The sequence below is a fragment of the Canis lupus genome, chromosome 2 (genome assembly GCF_048164855.1).
Source record: "Canis lupus baileyi chromosome 2, mCanLup2.hap1, whole genome shotgun sequence".
NCBI classification, from domain to species: Eukaryota; Metazoa; Chordata; class Mammalia; order Carnivora; family Canidae; genus Canis; species Canis lupus.
This window is the reverse complement of record NC_132839.1, coordinates 33,141,972-33,163,202: the sequence shown is the minus strand read 5'-3', so window position 1 is coordinate 33,163,202 and position 21,231 is coordinate 33,141,972. Positions and strand designations below refer to the sequence as shown.

The 21,231-nt window shown below is 38.3% G+C and overlaps 1 protein-coding gene across 10 annotated transcripts in view; it reads right to left on the bottom strand.

Annotated features, from left to right (window-relative positions):
• Positions 1-1,412: 1,412 nt before the first annotated feature.
• Positions 1,413-21,231, bottom strand: part of TUBGCP5 (tubulin gamma complex component 5) — a 96,500-nt gene continuing 76,681 nt past the window's right edge. For 4 of the 10 annotated variants that reach the window (XM_072795215.1, XM_072795175.1, XM_072795220.1 and 1 more), the window contains one exon: positions 1,415-1,663. In XM_072795215.1, the coding sequence (XP_072651316.1) occupies positions 1,467-1,663 (197 nt within the window). In that variant the 3' untranslated portion in view covers positions 1,415-1,466. Of the gene's footprint in view, positions 1,664-4,811; positions 4,921-21,231 lie in introns of all 10 variants that reach the window. The other 6 variants (XM_072795152.1, XM_072795163.1, XM_072795182.1 and 3 more) reach the window with 5 other exon arrangements.

The following is a 21,231-nucleotide window of genomic DNA, read 5'->3' as shown; positions in this document are numbered from 1 at the left end:
ATCATGCCAGCACTTTCTGTCCTGCCAGCTCTCTGTGGAAAGGTCTGCTGCCAGCCTTATGTGTCTACTCTTGTAGGTAAAGACTTCTTGTCCTGAGTGGCTTCCAGGATTTTCTCTTCATCTCTGAAATTTGGAAGCTTCACCATTGTATATTGAGATGTCCTATTTTTATTGGTTGGGGGGTTCTCTATGCCTCCTGGACTTGAATGCCTGTTTCCTTCCCCAGATTGGGGAAGTTCTTAGCTATGATTTGTTCAAATAACTCTTCTGCCCCGCCTCCCTTCATCTTCTGGGAGCCCTATATCTGGTTGTTATTTCAATTTATGGAATTGCTCATTTCTTGAAGTCTCCGTTCATGATACAGTAGTTGTTCTTTTATTTCTATAATAAGGGATTCTCTAATGTCTTCTATGCTTTTTCAAGCCCCACTAGTATCTTTATAATCATTGTTTTATTTTTTTAAGATTTTTATTTATTTATTCATGACAATACACATAGAGGAGAGAGAGAGGCAGAGACACAGGCAGAGGGAGAAGCAGGCTCTATGCAGGGAGCCTGACATGGGACTCGATCCCAGGTCTCTAGGATCATGCCCTGGGCTGAAAGCGGTGCTAAACCGCTGAGCCACCCGGGGCTGCCCTAATCATTGTTTTAAATTCTAGTTCAGTCATCCTATTTATATCCAAATTGATTAAATCCCTGGCAGAGTGTGCTCTCTCCTGTTCTTTCTTTGTGGTGAGCATATGGGGAATTTAAGAAACAAAACAGATAAACATAGAGAAAAGGACGAAAAAATAAAATAAGATGAAATAGAGATGGTAACAAACCATAAGAGATTCCTAAATATAGGAAACAAACAAGGTTGCTGGAGGGATAGTGGGTGGAGTGTGGTGTAACTAGGCGAGGAGCTTTAAGGAGAACACTTGAGGGAGTATATAAGAATCTGGCAGATACAAAAGAAAAGGGATGGTTTAAAAATTACCCGCACATCCTTGGACACTTGTCCCACTGGGGGTGAAGTTTAGTTTCCTTCTCCGTGAATATGAGACCTCAGTGACCTGCTCATGATGAAGGAAATGCAGGGAAGTGATACTCTGTGACTTCCGTGGCTGGCTTTCTGCTGTCTCTCTTGGGACACGTATCCTGGGAGCCCTGGGCCACTACCTGAGAAACCAGGCACTGCGAAGGCACCGTGCTGCAGAGACCGCGTAGAGGCCGCTATGCCTTGTGTCTCCCCAGCCCAGATGTCGGGCACGTGGACGAGCCTTCAGATGCATCCTGCCCCAGCTTCCAAAGGCTGAAGCCTAAAGCAGGGGGAGGCAGAGACAATCCTTGCCCCACCCCAGCCCTGCCCAGGAGATTGCGTCCTCAGAAACATAACAAATATTTTATTGTTGTTGTTTCAAGCCACTGAGTACTGCAGCGGGGAATCTGCAGTCCCCGTATTGGACCTCAGGGGAGTGTCATTAAATCAGCAAAGGTGCAGGGACGTGTTGGGATGATGAACCCTGATTCGAGATGATTTGGGTTTTTGTAGAGGTTCTGACATACTTCCACAGCTGACAGCAAGACTCTGGGGAAAAAAAAATATTACATGGCTTGTCCTTTTTTTCCCGGAATTTAAATATTATGTAGAACTTCAGAGAATAACATATTCCAGCACCTGGGGGGGAAAAAAAGGAGAACACTTGAAGTAATGAACATTTGGTGTTATGCAACTGGTGAATCACCAAATTCTACCTCTGAAACTAACAATACAGTATATGTTAATTAAATTGAATTAACTTCTAGAAAATATTTTATTTATAATGGGCAGCCTCGGTGGCTCAGCGGTTTAGCACCACCTTTGGCCCAGGGTGTGATCCTGGAGACCCGAGATGGAGTCCCACATCGGGCTCCCGGCATGGAGCCTGCTTCTCCCTCTGCCTGTGTCTCTGCCTCTCTGTGTGTGTGTGTGTGTCTGTCATGAATAAATAAATGAAATCTTAGAAAAAGAAAATATTTTATTTATATATTTTAGAGACAAAGAGTGAGAAAGAGTATGAGTTGGGGGTGGTGAGGGAAGTCAGTGGAAGAGGGAGAAGCAGATCCTCACTGAGGAGGGAGCCTGGTGTGGGACTTTATCCCAGGACCTGAGGTCATGACCCAAACCAAAGGCAGTGGCTTAACCAACTGAGCCACCCACATGCCCCAATGAAATTGAATTTAAGTCAAAAAATTAAAAAAACCTCAATTGAGGAATGGGCAAAGGAGTTGAATAAATATTCTCCAAAAAAAAAGATCTGCAAATGCATAATATGCACAGGAAAAGATGTTCAACATCACTAATCATTAGTGAGATGCAAATCAAAGCAACAATGAAATTACACCTTACACCCATTACCAAAATAACCACCTGCTCTTCCCACTCCATAACCCATAAAAAGAGAAAATAACAAGTTTTGTGAGGATGTGGAGAAATTGGAACTCTTGTGCACCATACGTGGGGATGTAAAATGGTACAAACACTGTAAAAACAATACGGAGGCTCTTCAAAAAATGAGTCATAAAATCATCATATGATCTAGCAATTTCACTTCTGTACATATATGCAAAATAATCGAAAACAGCGTCTCAAAGGGATAGTTGTACAACCACGTTTATATTAGCTTTTTTTTTTTTTTAACCATAGTCAAAAGGTGGAACTAACCCAACTATCCATTGACAGATGGATAAACAAAATGTGGTATGTATATACCATGGAATAATATTCATCCTTAAAAAGAAATGTGAATTCTGACACATGCTATGTGGATGAACCAGGAAGACAAAATTCTACATGAAATAAGCCAATCACAAAAAGACAAATATTGTATGATTCCACTTTCATGAGTTATCTAGAGTAGTCAAATCCATAGAGCTAGGAAGTAGAAGGGTGGGATAAATGGGATTTATCCTAGGAATGCAAATATTTAAACATACAAAAATCAACTAACATCACTATTGATAGATTAATACAAAAAATCACACAACCAACTCAATGATACAGAAAAAACATTTGATCAAGCCCAATAACCTTTCATGATAAAAAACATTTAACAAACTATGAATAGAAGTGAACTTCCTCAACACAATGAAAGGCATCTATAGACATCCCCATACAGACTGGATACTTTCCCTGTAAGATCACTTCTATTCAACATTGTACTTAAATTCTACCTAAGACAATTAGAAAAAAAGAAAAGGAATTCACATTGGAAAGGAAAAAATAAAAACCATCTCTCTTAGCAAATGACATAATCTTGTGCGTAGAAAATCTTAAAGACTCCACTAAAAAAATTACTAGAACTAGTAAATGAATTTAGCAAGGTTGCAAGATACAAAATCTGTATCTAAAAATTAATTGCATTTATATACGCTTGCAATGAACGATCTGGAAAGGAAGTGAAGAAAACAATTCCATTCACAATAGCATCAAAAAGAATAAAATACTTAGGAGTAAATGTAACAAAGAGGTTAAAGACTTGTACACTGAAAAGTTTAAAATGTTGATGAAATGAATTAAAAATAATCTAAGTAAATTCTATCAAGGCATCTGCTCTAGGATGATGGGCAACATGATAGAATCAGTTAAACCTATGAGCACAGGCACATTTTGTTTTTGTTGTTGTTCTAAAGTGAGTTCCTTGATCAGAAAGAATGCTGTGTGTAATACCATAATGTCAGATAAGGTGTGTCTATTGTGGAAAACTTTGGAAAAAAGACAATTTGCATCCAGAAAACATTTTCCTTATTGAAATATTTTTGCATCCTTTCCTTCTATTTCTCTTGGCCAGACCTGTGTCAAACTTACTCTTGTATATTTCTGTCTTGCAGGCACTGGACTCAAACATTCTTTAAAACTGTTTTCACCTCTGCCTCCCAAGCTCCAAATCTGCTCAGCCACTTTTATCACCATCTCATGGAAGGGTACCACTCTTCATCCAGTTGCTAAAGCCATATAATGAGGTCTTGTTCTTCTTCTTTTTTAAATGAAGACACATTCTTGACTCCTCTCCTCATCCTCCATTTGTAATCAAATTCTGCTGAGATTTGAGTCTAGTATATAGGTTTAGATGGAAAGAGCAGTTTGGGGGTGTAAGTCCTGACAAAGATCATCAGTGCCTCTCAACGCAACTATCTCAGGGGGGGACTATTACAGATGTCCCTTTGGCTCATTCTTTACTTTACTTTCCTCAATTTCTCTGTGCAGTTAGGAGCAATCATTTAACTCCATTTTATTCTTTATTTTTATTGAAATATTCTAACAAGCACTTGGGCACCTAGAAACTCACCTCCTAATGTTATTCAATTATAGATATCCAGCAGTGAAATTTGAGTAACTGTCCTGCCACATGATTCTATGGATTACAGAGTCATAATCAGGGTTATCAGTGCCTTTAAATCTAACCAGTGGATTGCCTGGGTGGCTCACTGGTTGAATGGTTGCCTTTGGCTCAGGGCATGATCCCGGGATCCGGAATCGAGTCCTGCATCAGGCTTCCTGCATGGAGTCTGCTTCTCCCTCTGCCTATGTCTCTGCCTCTCTCTCTCTCTGTGTCTCTCATGAATAAATAAATAAAATCTTTTAAAAAATCTAACCAGAGAACCAATTCCAGATAACCCAGAAAACAATTCAGAGAATTTAATCTTAAGATTCTGTTTCTTTGGAGCCATGTTTAGTATCAAAATATGTATCAATCAGAGTTAAATCAGAAAGGCAGAAACACTAGGAGATATATGTGCATATATAACACCTAGATTAAAAGATTCATTACAAGGAATTTGCTTACCTAATTGTTCAGACTGGAGCTAAACAAGTCCAAAATGTGTAGGACAGGCCATCAGGAGGGGAAGTTAGCTGGGAATTCTTGGGCATGGGCCAATGCTGTTGTTCACATACTGTCAGAAAGAGATGATTACAAGCAGACAAAAGCTGAATTTGGTGTTCACAGGTAATTGGCAAAGGAAGTGACAGCTAAGTAAGGGAGAACAAGTGCAGAGTTACATGCTAAGAGTCTAGTTCAGACACAGGGGAAGGGAAAATAACATAAGATGAAATCAGATAGAGACAAGCCTCAAGAGACTCATAACTATAGGGAACAAACTGAGGGTTGCTGTGGGGGAGGTGGGTGGGTGGTGGGGTAACTGGGTGATGGGCATTAAGGAGGGTACTTGATGTAATGACCCTGGGTGTTATATGCAAGTGATGAATCACTAAACTCTAATTCTGAAACTAATAATACACTATATGTTAATCAAATTTTATTTTATTATTTATTTATGTATTTTAAATATTTTATTTATTTATTCATGAGAGACACAGAGAGAGGCAGAGACACAGGCAGAGGGAGGAGAAGCAGGCTCCATGCAGGAAGCTCGATGTGGGACTCTATCCTGGGACTCTGGGATCACACCCTGAGCTGAAGGCAGACGCTCAACCACTGAGCCACCCAGGCGTCCCTCAAATTGAATTTTATTTTTTTTTTTTTTTTTTTTTTTTTTTATTTTTTTTTATTTTTTTTTTTTTTATTTTTTATTTTTTTTTTTTTTCAAATTGAATTTTATATACAAAACTAACAAAAAGAGTCTAGGTCAGAGAATGTCTAAGCGTCTTTTACAGGTCTCCCTCTGATTAAGTAACGCCCACAAAGATATTCTCCTTTACTTACAGTCAACTAACTAGGAACTTTAATTACATCTGCAAAATTATTTTCATCAAAATAAATTATTTACATCAAAACTCATCATACTAAAATACCCAGACTTGGGACCTTGGATTCAGCAACAGTAGAAAGGCTGAGCTCAAAGTTGAAAGGCACGGGCAAATTTTATTGGGGCAACAGCTACAGGTAAGGGGTGAGGCATAATCAGGACAGAGGTGTCAGACTCGCTCCTCCAAAAATAGCCACAGAAAGTTTTAAAGGGGCTGAGGTGGGAAAGGAGTGGTGTGTAAGCATGTAGGGGTGGGGAATACAGGAATTGGGCATACAGTTGTAGTTGACAGAACATGCTTCTTCATAAATTGTAGGTTTCATTTGCATGTTAACTCTCCACCTTTGGGTGTGATTTTTAACATTAAAATGAGAGGAAAATATCAGAAAGGGAGACAGAACATGAGAGACTCCTAACTCTGGGAAATGAACTAGGGGTGGTGGAAGGGGAGGAGGGCGGGGGGTGGGGGTGAATGGGTGATGGGCACTGAGGTGGGCACTTGACGGGATGAGCACTGGGTGTTATTCTATATGTTCGCAAATTGAACACCAATAAAAAATAAATTTATAAAAAATAAAGAAGAAAATAGAAATAGCCTATAATTCTATCACCCAATGCTAATCACTGTCAATGTTTTGATTTGGTATTATTTCATAACCATTTCTCTACTATATGTAAATGCTTTTCAAATATTTGGATCAAACTTGAAAAAAAAAAAAAAATGAGAGGAAAAATCAAAGAAACGTCAGATTTGGTGACCATCCTGTCTCAGATCACATAGAACTTGTCTGGGCTTGTTTCTTGGTTCCAGCTCTGCTCTGCCAGAAAAGCAGTAACAGCCAGCAGGGAATGCCCTGGGTATATAGAGGCTTGTTCTCAAGGTCCTTGACTATATCATTACCATCGTCAAAGTCTTTATTTCTTCATTCCAATCTCCATAACTGGAATAATCAGCTACATGAAATTTCTGTCTCTCCTTTTCATTAATTCTGCATGCTACTCCCAGATTAATCTTTCTGAAATGTTGCATTTCTGTGACTGTAGTTACAAGTCAAATTTCAATTTGAGATGTATAGACAATGAATAATGTAGCTTAAATATAAATATGCTTGGAAAATATTAATGAAAAAAATCAGAACTATCAATTAATAGAGCAGTTTTCTAAAACTTTGAATTAGTACTTTTTAAAATTTAGGATCAGTTTTTTTTAATTGGGTTGAAATTCACACAACATAAAATTTTTATCAAGAAAGAATGCTGTATTTTGTCAAATGCTTTTTCTGCATCTATTGAGAAGATTATATGGTTTTTATCTTTTCTTTTATTAATGTCGGTTATCACATTGATTGATTTATAGATGTCGAACCACCCCTGTGGCCCCAGGAATAAATCCCACTTGGTTGTGGTGGATAATCCTTTTAATGTTGGATCCAATTAACTTGTATCTTGGTGAGAATTTTTGCATCTAAGTTCATCAGAGATATTGGTCTGTAATTCTCCATGTTGGTGGACTCTTTGGTTTTGGGATCAAGGTAATGCTGGTCTCAGAGAATGACTTTGGAATTTTTCTTTCCGTTTCTATTTTAAAAAATATTTTCAAAAGAATAGGTATTAATTCTTCTTTACAAGTTTGGTAGAATTCCTGTGGGAAGCCATTTGGCCCTGGACTCTTGTTTGTTTGGAAATAGTTGAGTACTGATTCAATTTATTTGCTGATTATGGGTCTGTTCAGGTTTTATACTTTTTTTAGGGTGAAATGCACTGTTTCAATTTTGCTAGTTTGTAAGTTTCTAGGAATTTGTCCATTTCTTCCAGATTGTTAATTTGTTGGTATATAACTGCTCATAATATTCTCTCAAAATTGTTTCTTTTTCTTCAGGGTTGGTTGTGATTTCTATTCTTTTATTCATGATTTTTTACTTGGGTCCTTTCTCTTTTATTTTTGATAAGTTTGGCTAGGGGTTTATCAATCTTGTTAATTCCTTCAAAGAACCAGCTCCTAGTTTCATTGCTTTGTCTTATTGTTTTTTGTTTTTATATCATTGATTTCTGCTCTAATCTTTATTATTTCTCTTCTCCTGCTGGATTTAGGTTTTATTTACTGTTCTTTTTTCACCTCTTTTAAGTGTAAGATTAGGTTGTATATTTGAGACCTTTCTTATTTCTTGAGGAAAACCAGGATTACTACATACTTCTATCTTAGGATGGTCTTTGTTGCTTCCCAAAGGTTTTGGACTGTTATGTTTTCATTCTCATCTGCTTCCATGTATTTTAAAAATTCTTCTTTAGTTTCTTGGTTAACCCATTAATTCCTTAGTAGGATGTTCTTTAGCCTCCATATATTTGTGGTCTTTCCAAATTTTTTCTTATGGTTGACTTCAAGTTTCATAGTGCTGTGGTCTGAAAATATGTGTGGTATGATCTCAATCTTTTTGTATCAGTTGAATCCTGATTAGGTAACCCAGTTGTGATCTATTCTGAAGAATGTTCCATGTGCACTTGAGAAGAATGTGGCTTCTGCTGCTTTAGAGTGAAATGCACTGAATATGTCTGTGAAGCCTTCTGGTCTAATGTGTCATTCAAAGCCTTTGTTTCCCTGTAGATCTGCTTAGATGGTTTGTTTGGAAGATCTGTCCATTGTTATGAGTAAGGTGTTAAAAGATTATCAGAGTATTATTGTATTATTATCAATGTGTTTCTTTAATCTTATTATTAGTTGGTTTACATATTTGGGTGCTCCCAAGTTAGGGCCACAAATAGTTATAGTTCTTTGATCTTCTTGCTGGAGAGTCCCTTTTATTATGAAATAGTGTCCTTCTTTATTTCTTATTACACTCTTTGGTTTGAAATCTAGTTTGTCTAAGGATGGCTATTCTTTCTTTTGATGTCCATTAGCAAGGTAGATGGTTGTCCAACCCTCACTTTCAATCTGGAGGTGTTATTGGATCTAAAATGAGTCTTTTGTAAGCAGCATATTGATGGGCCTTTTTTTTTTTAATCCATTCTAATACCCTCTGTCTTTTTATTGGGACATTGAGTTCGTTTACATTCAGAGTAATTAATAAAAGATATGAATTTACTGCCATTGTATTACCTGTAAATTCATTGTTCCTAGAGATTGTCTCTCTTTTGGTCTTTGCTCCTTTTTGTCTCTTTCTGCTCAAAGGGTCCCCTTTTATATTTCTTGCAGGGCTGGGTTAGTGTTCAGGAATATCTTTATTTTTTGTTTGTCCTGGAAACTCTTTATCTCTCCTATTCTGAATGACAGACTTGCTAGATAAAATATTCTTGGCTGTATAAATTTCTCATTTAGCACATTGACTATATCATGCTAGTCTTCTCTGGCCTTCCAGGCCTCTGTGGACTGGCCTGCCACCAGCCTTACATGTCTACCCTTGTAGGTTAAGGACCTCTTGTATTAACCTTCTTTCTGAATTTTCTCTTTATCTTTGTGATTTCCAAGTTTCACTATTATATGTTGTGGCATCCAAGTTTCACTGTTATATGTTGTTAATTTTTAGGGGAGTTCTCTGTGCTTTTTGGACTTAAATGCTTGTCTCCTTTTCCAGATTAGGTAAGTTCTCAGCTATATAATTTGTTTAAGTAAAATTTCTGCCCTCTTTATTCCACTCTATTTTTTCTGGGACTCCTATAATATGGATATAGTTTTGCTTTATGGATTCACTGAGTTCCCACATCTACCTTCATGATCTAATAGTTTTCTTTCCTTCTTCTTTTCAGCATTATTTTCCATATTTTTATCTTCTATGTCAGTGATTCACTCTTCTGCTTCATTCATTTTATGGCCTCCACTTGAGACTGCATCTCAATTATAGCATTTTAAATTTTGGCCTGACTAGATTTTCATTCTCTAAGCTCTATAGTAAGGGATTCTCTAGTGTCTTTTATGCTTTTTTTTCCAAGCCCAGCTAATATCTGTATAATCATTGGTTTAAATTATTGTTCAGACATCTTACTTATATCTGTATTGATTAAATCCCTGGCAGTGAGTACTACGTCCTATTTCTTCTTTTGAGGTGAATTTCTCCATATTCTCAGTTTGTTCAGAAATTAAAAGAGGAGAGAAAAAAACAACAACTAAAACAAGAAGAAGAACAACAACAAAACACACATAGAAAAAGCTGGATCCTTGGGTATGTCTTGGTATGCTTGTTAAACAAAACTGGATATCATAAAGAAGATATAGATAGATAGATAGATAGATAGATAGATAGATAGATAGATATAATATTGCTTAGCCATTGAAAAGAATGAAATCTTTCCATTTGCAATGGATATGATGGAACCAGAGGATATTATGATAAGCGAAATAAGTCAGAGAGAGACAAATACCATATGTTTTCAGTCATAGTGGAATTTAAGAACAAAACAGATGAATACAGTGGAAATGAAAGAAAAATAAAATAATAGGAAGACAGAAAGGGAGGCAAACCATAAGAGAATCTTAACTATAGGAAACAAACCAAGGGTTGCTGGAGGGGAAGTGGGTGGCAAGATAGTGTAATTGGGTGATGAGCATTAAGGAGGGCACTTGAAGTAATGAACACTGGGTTTTGTATGAACTGATGAACCACTGAATTCTACCTCTGAAACTAATAATACAGTATATGTTAATTAAATGGGATTTGAATAAAAAATTAAAAGAAAAACTGAATCCCAAAATAAGAAAGAAAACTATATCTACATCTATATATAAAGAAAGAACAATGAAAGGAGACAAAATAGTAATAATGTATAAAGTATATATAAAATAAAAATTAAAAAAGAATAAAAAATGGATGAAATAAGAAAATAACTGAAATAATAATAAATGACTAAAGAATAAAAATACAAAGAATGCTAGATGCTGTTTCTCCCTAGAGCTGAATGTTTGCAAGCCTCTATGATCAGTAAACTCACTGGAAGTGAGTTGTTTGTGCTGGTCTGCTAGGAGAAGGGCCTGTTGTGCTGATTCTTGGGTGGCAGTGCACCTCCAGGTTGCAGGGAGGCATGACTTGGTGTAGGCAGCTCCAGATACCACTAGATAGTGATATTTTGCTCCCTGAAGGCTTTCAGCACTGATAGGTGAGATGAATCTAGTGGCACCTGCTTTCTAGCCCTGGAGTTGAAAATTTGCACTGCCCACTGTTCAGTGAACCCTCACAGAAGACCAGTCAATAACTCTTGTCTCCCCAGTTGCCATCAGAACTCTATGTTCACCCTGCATGTGTCTGAGCATTTTTATCTCAGGCATGCCACTGAGGTTCAAAACTCCAAGTTTTAGAGACTCTTCTGGCCAGTCCTGCACTGTTCCTTCTGGGGAAGTTCTTGCCATGCTTCTGCCTTTTGCTGGAGCCATCCATGTAAAACAGTCATGGGACCGTGCAGCAGTTCACAATTTATGGCAACATGGAGCAGAAAGCAGGCACCTAGACTTGCTGTTCTCAGCTGGCTTCTATGATCCTATGCTTGAGAACTGTGATGCACTTAGGCATCACCCTCTTCTTTCTGGCACCCAGGGAATCCTGAGACCACGCTGCCATACCTGGGATTTCACCACTCGAGCACCTTTAAGCCAGTCATCTCTCCTATTGTAGCAGACTTCTAAAAGTTCTGATTTTGTGCTCCATTGATTATAATACTTTGTGGTAGCCTCCTTAAGCAGTCCCCTTCCCCACCACTGTATCCTCAGCTGTATCACACTGGATTCAAGTCTCTGCACCTCCTGCCTTCCAAATGGTGATCACTTTTCTACTTGTAGACTTGCAACATTTTTCTGAAGCCTCTGATTTATCAGGTATTCAGAATGATTTGATAACTGGTTGTATTCAAAGGATGAATAAATGGATGGGTAAACTTATGGTCCCCCTATCCCTCCACCATCTAACTCCTACCCCTGTAAGTTAAGGACCTTTTGTCCCTAGCTGCTTACAGAATCCTCTCTTTATCTTTGTATTTTGCAATTTTCACTATGATATGTAATGGTGTTGATCTCTTTTTATTGGTTTTGAGAGGAGTTTTCTGTGCCTCTTGGACTTGAATGCCTGTTTCCTTTTCCAGATTAAGGACGTTTTCAGCTATAATTTATTGAAATGAACGTTTTTCAAGCCCAGCTAGTAGTCTCATGACTGTTGATCTGAATTCTTGGTTCAGATATGTTGCTTATATATGTTTTCAGCAAGTCCCTGGCTGTGATTTCTTCTTGACCTTTCATTTGGGGGAGAGTTCTTCCATCTTGTCATTTTGGCTAAATTTCTGTCTTTTGCTTGTCATGAAAACTTGTTACCTGCATCTGAGAGTAATACTATATTAAAATGGGGTTCGAGTATCTGAGTGGCTCCGTCTGTTAAGTGTCTGACTCTTGATTTCTGCTCAGATCATGATTTCAAGATCATGGGATTGAGCCACACGTTGGGCTCCCAGTGGGGAGTGTGCTCAAGATTTTCTCTCTCCTTTTGTCTCTCCCTCCTCTCTCTCTCTCAAATAAATCAATCAAACTTTTTAATAAGGGGGAATGGTGTCATACACTGTCCAGGGCCTGGTACTTTAGGAATTTCTGGTGTATGCTGCAAGCACTCTGCTGTTGCATTTTGGCTGTTATTTCTCACTGGTCAATACTCTGCATAGTTTCCCCTTGCTTGCACTGTGGAGTTTTTGGAATTTTAACTAGGTGTGCTTTATTTGTTGAAATAAGCCTGGAAAAAGAAAAGAAGGAAAAAAGCCTGATCCAAGAGAGAGAGAGAGAAAGGGAAAAGGAACAGCAGCAGCAGCAGCAGTAACAGTAACAACAACAACAACAACAAACCCTAAACTGACAATCAAAAAATAGCCTGATTCCAAGGAAAAAGAAATCTGATCCCTTATATATATGGTAATATATATATATATATATATTCTCTCTCTAGAAAGAGAGAGAGAAGGAAATGTAAAACTAACAAACAAAAAACTATAGCCTTATTTCAAAGCAAAAAAAAAAAAAAAAAAATACAGCTTGGTCCCACCAGAACTGCAGGTGATGATTTGAAGCACTGTATGATCAGTAGACTTGGTGCATGCAGGTTGCTGCCTGTGATGGTATTCTGAGGGAGAGGCCCACTTGCTGGTTCAGAGTTAGTCCTGCTCCAGTAAATATGCACTTTCCAGGCACTGGGGGATGAGGTTTGGTATAAGGAGCTCCCACTTCTATGGGGAGACACTGTGTAGTTCTCTATATTTGGACCATGTTGGTTGGGAGGGGAAAATGGTGCCACCCCACTCTTGTCCCTGGACCAGGGATCTCACACCTCTCTGCTGTACAGGAAGCCCTCCCAGAAAAGTGAATGCTGTTAGTGTACCTGGTGCCACACCTCTCGTGTGTTTTATCTTTAGCACGTTGTTGGATTCAAAACTCCAAGTCTTAAAGGACTGGCCACTTTGCAGATTTGCTCCTTTCTCTGGAGAACAGCTTCCCTGCCATGCTGTGTCTAGTGTCCTTTGTCCCAGAAAAACAGTCCCATGCCTGCATAATGCACAGAATGTATGTTGTAGCACTGCAAAAAGCATTGACCAGATTAGCCACCCTCTACGCACACCTCTGTCCACTGCCAATGAAAGGCTGTTTGCTGGCACCTGCGGGGTCTTTTGTCCTTGGAGGGGCAATATACCCTCTTCCAAATGTATTCCAGGAGGGGGAATGTTCTCTACTATGCAACTCAGGAGATCCCTGCATCACTTTGTGCAGGAGCCACAGCTCTGTTCCAGCAAAAGTTTAACACTTCCAAAATTCCAAAGTCTGAGCTCTACACACTATTTGCAAAAACCCTGTGACACTCAGTTCTTACCAGTTGGTGGTACAGACAGGTTTCCTCCTTATGTGGACCCAGTGCCATACTGTCTCAACTACTCTTTCTCTCCCTTTTCTCTCTGTGGAAAGGGCCCCATCCCTTCCATGGTGTGGCCGTTTTTCTCCACCTCAATTCACTTCTACATATCTCACACCTGTCACACTGTCTCCCTCCCACCAAGGAAATCTTTCTTCCAATCCTCAGAGTTATTTTCTGGGTGTTCCAAGTGATCTGACCTCAACACAGCTTTGTTCAAGGGGCAAGGAAAACCCAGGGTCCCCCTACTTCTCCACCATTGTAACTCCTCTCTCTTAAATAAAGTTTTACATGCTGTCTTCCCTAAAGGTTGACAGATTAGGCTGTCTGAAAAATGGATTTTTACGTACCTGGGAAGTTTAAAAATGGAAAATAACTTTAACCAATATCAATAAGTATAAAGTCAGATTTGACCTAGGTCAATTGTTGGTACATAACATTAGTTGACATTTCTGAGCAATTTTTGTGAGCTAGCCAGTAATATCTTAAGTAAAATTATGCTTCCTCTTTAAAATTTCCAAATTTTCTTTGTAGACTTCTTGGCATGTTTCTAGTACTAGTGACTCAACACTATTTATACCACTTACTTTTAAAAGAAACCATCGGACCCCCAAGTAAACTCAGAGCTGAGAACTAGGATTCCTGCCTACCTAAGATACAATCTCAGTCATCTCACAGCATCAGTATTTTCAGCATGCAGACAGCAAAGCCTGGGAACAACTCCTCCTGGGAGTCAACTAAGATATGGGGCTTTATTTACCCTGAGGTTTTGGAAGAAATTTGGTGGTGGGGGGGGGGGACCTCAGATGTCACAGAATGAACAACTACTTCCAGGTCTCAAGAAAATACTTCGTATAGCCTAGCAACTGTAAGGTATGTGAAGTTTCTTATGATCTGGTCCTATTAAGTAAAAATCTTCCATTTAGCAGTCATGATGGATTTGAGTTTTAAACGATGATAGGCTGACTCTTCCGGTAAAGTTCTTTTTATTATTTATTTATTTATTTATTTATTTATTTATTTATTTATTTATTTATTTATTCATTCATGAGAGAGAGAGAGAGAGATGCAGAGACAGGCAGAGGGAGAAACAGGCTCCATGCTATGCAAGGAGCCTGATGTGGGACTCGATTCCTGGTCTCCAGGATCACACCTTGGGCTGCAGGTGGCGCTAAACCACTGCGCCACCGGGGCTGCCCCTGGTAAAGTTCTTTATACAGACAAACCTCATAGATAATCACAGGTTTGGTTCAGTCCACAGCAATAAAGCAAATTTTGCAATAAAGCAAGGCAAATTAATTTTTATTTCCTAGTGAACATAAAAGTTATGTTTATACTATCCTGTATCTTTTAAGTGTGTAATAGTAATAGGATTGAGTCTAAAAAACCCAGTATAGAATATAAATAATAGTGAAAGGGAATATAAGGGAAGGGAGAAGAAATGTGTGGGAAATATCAGAAAGGGAGACAGAACATGAAGACTCCTAACTCTGGGAAACGAACTAGGGGTGGTGGAAGGGGAGGAGGGCGGGGGGTGGGGGTGAATGGGTGACGGGCACTGAGGGGGGCACTTGACGGGAGGAGCACTGGGTGTTATTCTGTATATTGGTAAATTGAACACCAATAAAAAATAAATTTATTAAAAAAATAAAAATAAAAAACCCAGTATATATGTTAAATTTATTTAATTTTAAAATTTAAGTTAAATTAATTAACATATAGTGTATTGTTAGTTTCAGTGTTAGAAGTCATTGTAAGAAGTCAGTGATTCATCAGTCTTATATAACACCCATGCTCATTACATACATGCCCTCCTTAATGTCCACCACCCAGTTACTCCTCTCCCCTCCATCAATACTCAATTGTTTCCTACTATTAAGAGTATCTTATAGTTTGCCTCCTTTTCGGATTTCATCTTGTTTTATTTTTTCCTCTCTCCCCCTATGATTGTTTTGTTACTTAAATTCCACATATGAGTGAGTGATTTCACATGATAATTGTTTTTCTCTGATTGACTTATTTCACTCTAATACCCTGTAGTTCTATCCACATCATTGCAAATGGCAAGATTTGATTTTTTTGATGTCTGAGTATTCCATTGTACATATATAACATATCTTCATTATCCATTCATCTGTTGATGGACATCTAGGCTTTGTCCATCATTGCTGCTATAAACATTGGGGTGCAGGTGTTCCTATGGAGCACGACATTTGTATCTTTGGGGTAAATACCCAGTTGTGCAATTGCTGGGTCATAGGGTAGCTCTATTTTCAACTTTTTGAGGAACCTCCAAAGTGGCTGTACCAGCTTGCACTCCCACCAACAGTGCACGAGGGTTCCCATCTCTGCATACTTACCCACAACTATTGTTTTCTGTCTTGTTAATTTTAGTCATTCTGATTGATGTGAGGTGTTATCTTATTTTTTTTTATTTGTATTTCCCTGATGCTGAGTGATGTAGAGCATAATTCATGGATCTGGTGGCCATTTCCATGTCTTTTTTGGAGAAATATCTGTCCATATCTTTTTTTTAAAATTTTTATTTATTTATGATAGTCACAGAGAGAGAGAGAGAGAGAGGCAGAGACACAGGCAGAGGGAGAAGCAGGCTCCATGCACCGGGAGCCCGACGTGGGACTCGATCCCGGGCCTCCAGGATCGTGCCCTGGGCCAAAGGCAGGCGCTAAACCGCTGCGCCACCCAGGGATCCCATCTGTCCATATCTTATGCCCATTTCATGACCGGATTGCTTGTTCTTTGGGTGTTGACCTTGATTACTTCTTTATACATTTTGGATACCAACCTTTTATCTGATATGTCATTTGCAAATATCTTCTCCCATTCAGTAAGTTGAATTTTAGTTTTGTTTACTGTTTCCTTTGCTGTGCAGAAGCTTTTTATCTTGATGAAGTCCCAATAGTTCATTTTTGCTTTTGTTTCCCTTGCCTTTACAAACTTGTCTCACAAAAAGTTACTATGACTGAAGTTGGAGAGGTTGCTGCCTCTGTTCTCTTCTAAGATTTTGATGGATTCCTGTTGTAGTTAGGCTTTTCATCCATTTAGAGTTTATTTTTGTGTATGGTGTAAGAGAATGGTCTAGTTTCATTCTTCTGCACGTGGCTGTCCAATTTTCCCAGCACCGTTTATTGAAGAGACTGTCCTTTTTTCCAGTGGATATTCTTTCCTGCTTTGTTGAAGATTAGTTGACCATAGAGTTGAGGGTCCATTTCTGGGTTCTCTCTTCTGTTCCATTGATCTATGTGTCTGTTTTTGTGCCAGTACCACACCGTCTTGATGATCACAGCTTTGTAATACAGCTTGAAATCCGGCATTGTGATGCCCTCAGTTTGGTTTTCTTTTTCAACATTCCTCTGGCTATTCGGGGTCTTTTCTGGTTCCATACAAACTTTACTATTATTATTATTATTATTATTATTATTATTAGTTCCACCTCTGTGAAAATGTCAATGGTATTTTGATAGGAATTGCATGGAACATGTAAATTGCCCTGGGTAGCATAGGCATTTCCACCATATTTATTCTTCCAATATGGATTGGAAGCATGGGATGTTTTTCCATCTTGCGTCTTCCTCGATTTCTTTCATAATTATTTTATAATTTTTAGTATACAGATCCTTTACTTCTTTGGCTAGGCTTATTCCTAGGTATCTTATGGTTTTGAGTGCAATTGTAAATGGGATTGATTCCTTAATTTCTCTTTCTTCTGTCTCATTGTTAGTGTTTAGAAATGCCACTGATTTCTGGGCATTGATTTTGTATCCTGCCACATTGCTGAATTGCTGTATGAGTTCTAGCAATCTTGAGGTGGAGTCTTTTGGGTTCTCCACATAAAATATCATGTCATCTGTGAAGAGGGAGAGTTTGACTTCTTTGCCGATTTGAATGCCTTTTATTTCTTTTTGTTTTCTGATTGTTGAGGCTAGGAACACAGGGGTGAGAATGGACGTCCCTGGAGTGTTCCTGATCTTAAGGGAAATGCTCTCAGTTTTTCTCCCTTGAGAATGACATTCGCTGTCGACTTTTCAGAAATGGCTTTTATCATACTGGGAAATTTTCCCTCTAACCCTACACTTTGAAAAGTTTTAATCAGGAATGCATGTTGTATTTTGTCAAATGCTTTCTTTGTACCTACTGAGAGGATCATATGGTTCTTGTCTTTTTTTTTATTGATGTCATCTATCATGTTGATTGTTTTATGAATGTTGAACCACCCTTGCACCCTTGCATAGGGTTGTGATGAATAATTCTCGTAATGTACTGTTGATCCTATTGGCTAGTGTCTTGGTGAGAATTTTTGCATCCATGTTCATCAGGGTCTGTAATTCTCCTTTTGTGGTGGGGCCTTTATCTGGTTTTGAGATCAAGGTAATCTTGATCTCTTGAGAGAGAAAGAGAGAGACAGAGACAGAGACATAGGCAGAGCGTGAAGCAAGCTCCCTGCGGGTAGCCTGATTCAGGACTCGATCCCAAGACCCCCAGATGAAGACCTGAGCCAAAGGCAAATGCTCAACCACTGAGCCACCCAAGTGCCCCAGTAGAATAGGTATTATTTCTTCTTTAAATGTTTGGCAAATTCCCCTGGGATGCCATTGGGCCCTGGACTTCTGTTTCTTGGGAGTTTTTTGATGAATGCTTCAATTTCCTTGCTGGTTACTGGTCTGTTCAGGTTTTCTATTTCTTCCTGTTACAGTTGTGGTAATTTGTATGTTTACAGGAATGCGTCCATTCTTTCAGATTACCTAATTTGTTGGCATATAGTTGTTCATAATACATTTTAAAAATCATTTGCATTTCTTTGGTATTGCTTGTGATCTTTCCTCTTTCATTCATGATTTAGTTAATTTGAGTCTTTTCTATTTTTAATAAATCTGGCTAGGGGTTTATCTATCCTATTAATTCCTTCAAAGAACCAACTCCTGTTTTCATTGATCTGCTCTACAGTTCTTCTGATCTCTATTTCATTGAGTTCTGCTCTAATATTATTATCTCTCTTCTGCTGGGTTGAGGCTTTATTTGCTCTTTACTCTGATTCCTTTAGGTGCGAGGTTAGCTTGTGTATTTGAGATTTTTCTAATTTTTTGCTTGTAATATATTTCCCACTTGGACCACCTTTGCTGTATCTCAAAGATTTTGAACAGCTGTGCTTTCCTTAGTTTCCATGAATCTTTTTAATTCTTCTCTAATTTCCTTGTTGACCCATTCATCTTTTAGTAGGATGCACTTTAACCTCCAGGTGTTTGAATTTCTTCCAAATTTCTTCTTGTGATTTGAGTTCTAGGTTCAAAGCATTGTGGTCTGAAAATATGCAGGGGACAATTCCAAACTTTGGTATTGATTGAGACCTGATTTGTGACCCCATATGTGTTCTATTCTGGAGAAAAGTTCCATGTGCACTTGAGAAGAATGTGTATTCTGCTGCATTAGGATGGAATGTTCTGCATATATCTGTGAAATCTATTTGGTCCAGTATGTCATTCAAAGCCCATGTTTCATTGGTGATGTTCTGCTTAGAAGATCTGTCCTTTGCTGGGTGTGCCTGCTGAGTGTGTTGAAGTCTCCTACTATTAATGTATTATTACCTATGTGTTTCTTTACTTTGGTTATTAATTGATTAATATACTTACTTGGCAGGTCCTACATTAGGGGATATATATTCATAATTTTTAGGTCTTCTTGTTGGATAGACCCTTTAAGTAAGATATAGTGGCCCTCTTCATCTTTTACCACAGTCTTTGGCTTAAAATATAATTTATCTGATATGAGGATTGCTACCCCAGCTTTCTTTTGAGGACCATTTACATGGTAAATGGTTCTCCACTCCCTCATTTTCAATCTGAAGGTGTCCTTAGGCCTAAAGTGAGTCTCTTGTAGACAGCAAATAGATGGGTCTTACTTTTTTGTCCATTTTAATACTTTGTGTCTTTTGATTAGATCATTCACATTCAGAGTAACTATTGAAATATATGAATTTAGTGCCATGGTATTACCTTATACAGTCCCTGTTTCTGCAGATTGTTTCTTTGGGCTCCCTTCTTCTCTTATAGGGTCCCCCCTTAATATTTCTTGCAGAGCTGGTTTGGTGGTCACATATGCTTTCAGTTTCTGTCTATCCTGGAAGCTTGTTATCTCTCCTATTCTGAATGAGTCTTGCTGGATAGAGTGTTCTTGGTTGCATTTTTTGTTTTGTTTTGTTTTAGGACCCTGAATGTATCATGTCAGCCCTTTCTGGTCTGCCACGTCTCTGTGAAGAGGTCTGCTGTTAATCTGATATTTTTCCCCATATAAGTTAGGAATCTCCTGTCTCAAGGTACTTTTAGGATTTTCTCTTTATCTTTGAAATTTGTGAGCTTCACTCTTATATGTTGGGGTGTTGATTGGTTTTTGATTTTGTGGGGGGCTCCTCTCTCTCTCTTGGATATGAATGTCTGTTTCCTTCCATTGATTATGATTTGTTCACATATACCTTGTGATCCTCTCTCTTTCTTTACCTCGTCTGGAATCCCAATAAGACGAATATTAATCCTTCTCAAGCTATCCTTTATTTCCTGAAGCCTTTCCTCATGGGTTATTAATCGTTTTTCTCTCTCAGTCATTTTTGAGAGACACAGACTGAGAGAGAGAGAGAGAGAGGCAGAGACATAAGCAGAGGGAGAAGCAGGCTCCTCACAGGGAGCCTGATGCAGGACTCAATCCTGGATCCTGAGATGATGACCTGAGCCAAAGACAGGCACCCAACTGCTGAGCCACCCACCCAAATAAAATCTTAAAAAAAAAATCAACCATGACTTAAGTAAACTATAACCTAGACAATTCTATAGGGGCCAGGGACAAGAAAATTAAAAAAATGAAAAAAAAAAAAAAAGACCATGAAAGTGAAAAACAAATTTTAAAAAAATAGTAGAAATTAATTTAAAAAAGGGTGGGGAGGAAGTGCTAGGGGAGAGAGAATATAGTCTCACAGAGTGGAACAAGGAGGTGATCCTCTTGATTCTGAGTGTATTTGGTTCTGTATGTTGGAAGGTGCTAAATTCCAAATTTATATAACCAGTAAGACTTACCTAGAGACACAACAGCAACCCTGAAACAGAAACAAGATAAAAGTGGGGGATGGAAATGGAAGGAAGAGAGAATATAATCTCACTGAATGGACCAATGTTGTGCTCCACTTGGTTCTGAGTGTAGTTTGGTCCATATGTTAGAAGATACTAAATTCCAGAATTATAAAACAACACAAGACAACCCCCCATAATTTATATATTTAGAAAAATTAGATTGAATACATTATCGGAATCCAAAAATGAAGAATATATCTAAGACACGTAATTGGAAATTATGGAAGTCAAAAAGGAAAAAATTTAAAACTGAAGAGTTGATAAAATACTATAGTTATGGCAGGCAAAGAGAAAAAATATTGGAAAATTTTAACCTGAAATATAAATGAAAAATAAGGAAAAAAAACTGGAGTTCTATATACTATTTTCCCTCAGTCCTGGAGCTTTCCAGTGCTGCTCAGTCAAGAACTTGCTCTTCCCCTGTCCTTCCAGCTCGTCTTCTGGGGAAGGGGCCTGCTGTGCTGATTCTCAGGTGTGTGTACCTGGAGATGCCCCGCCCCCTG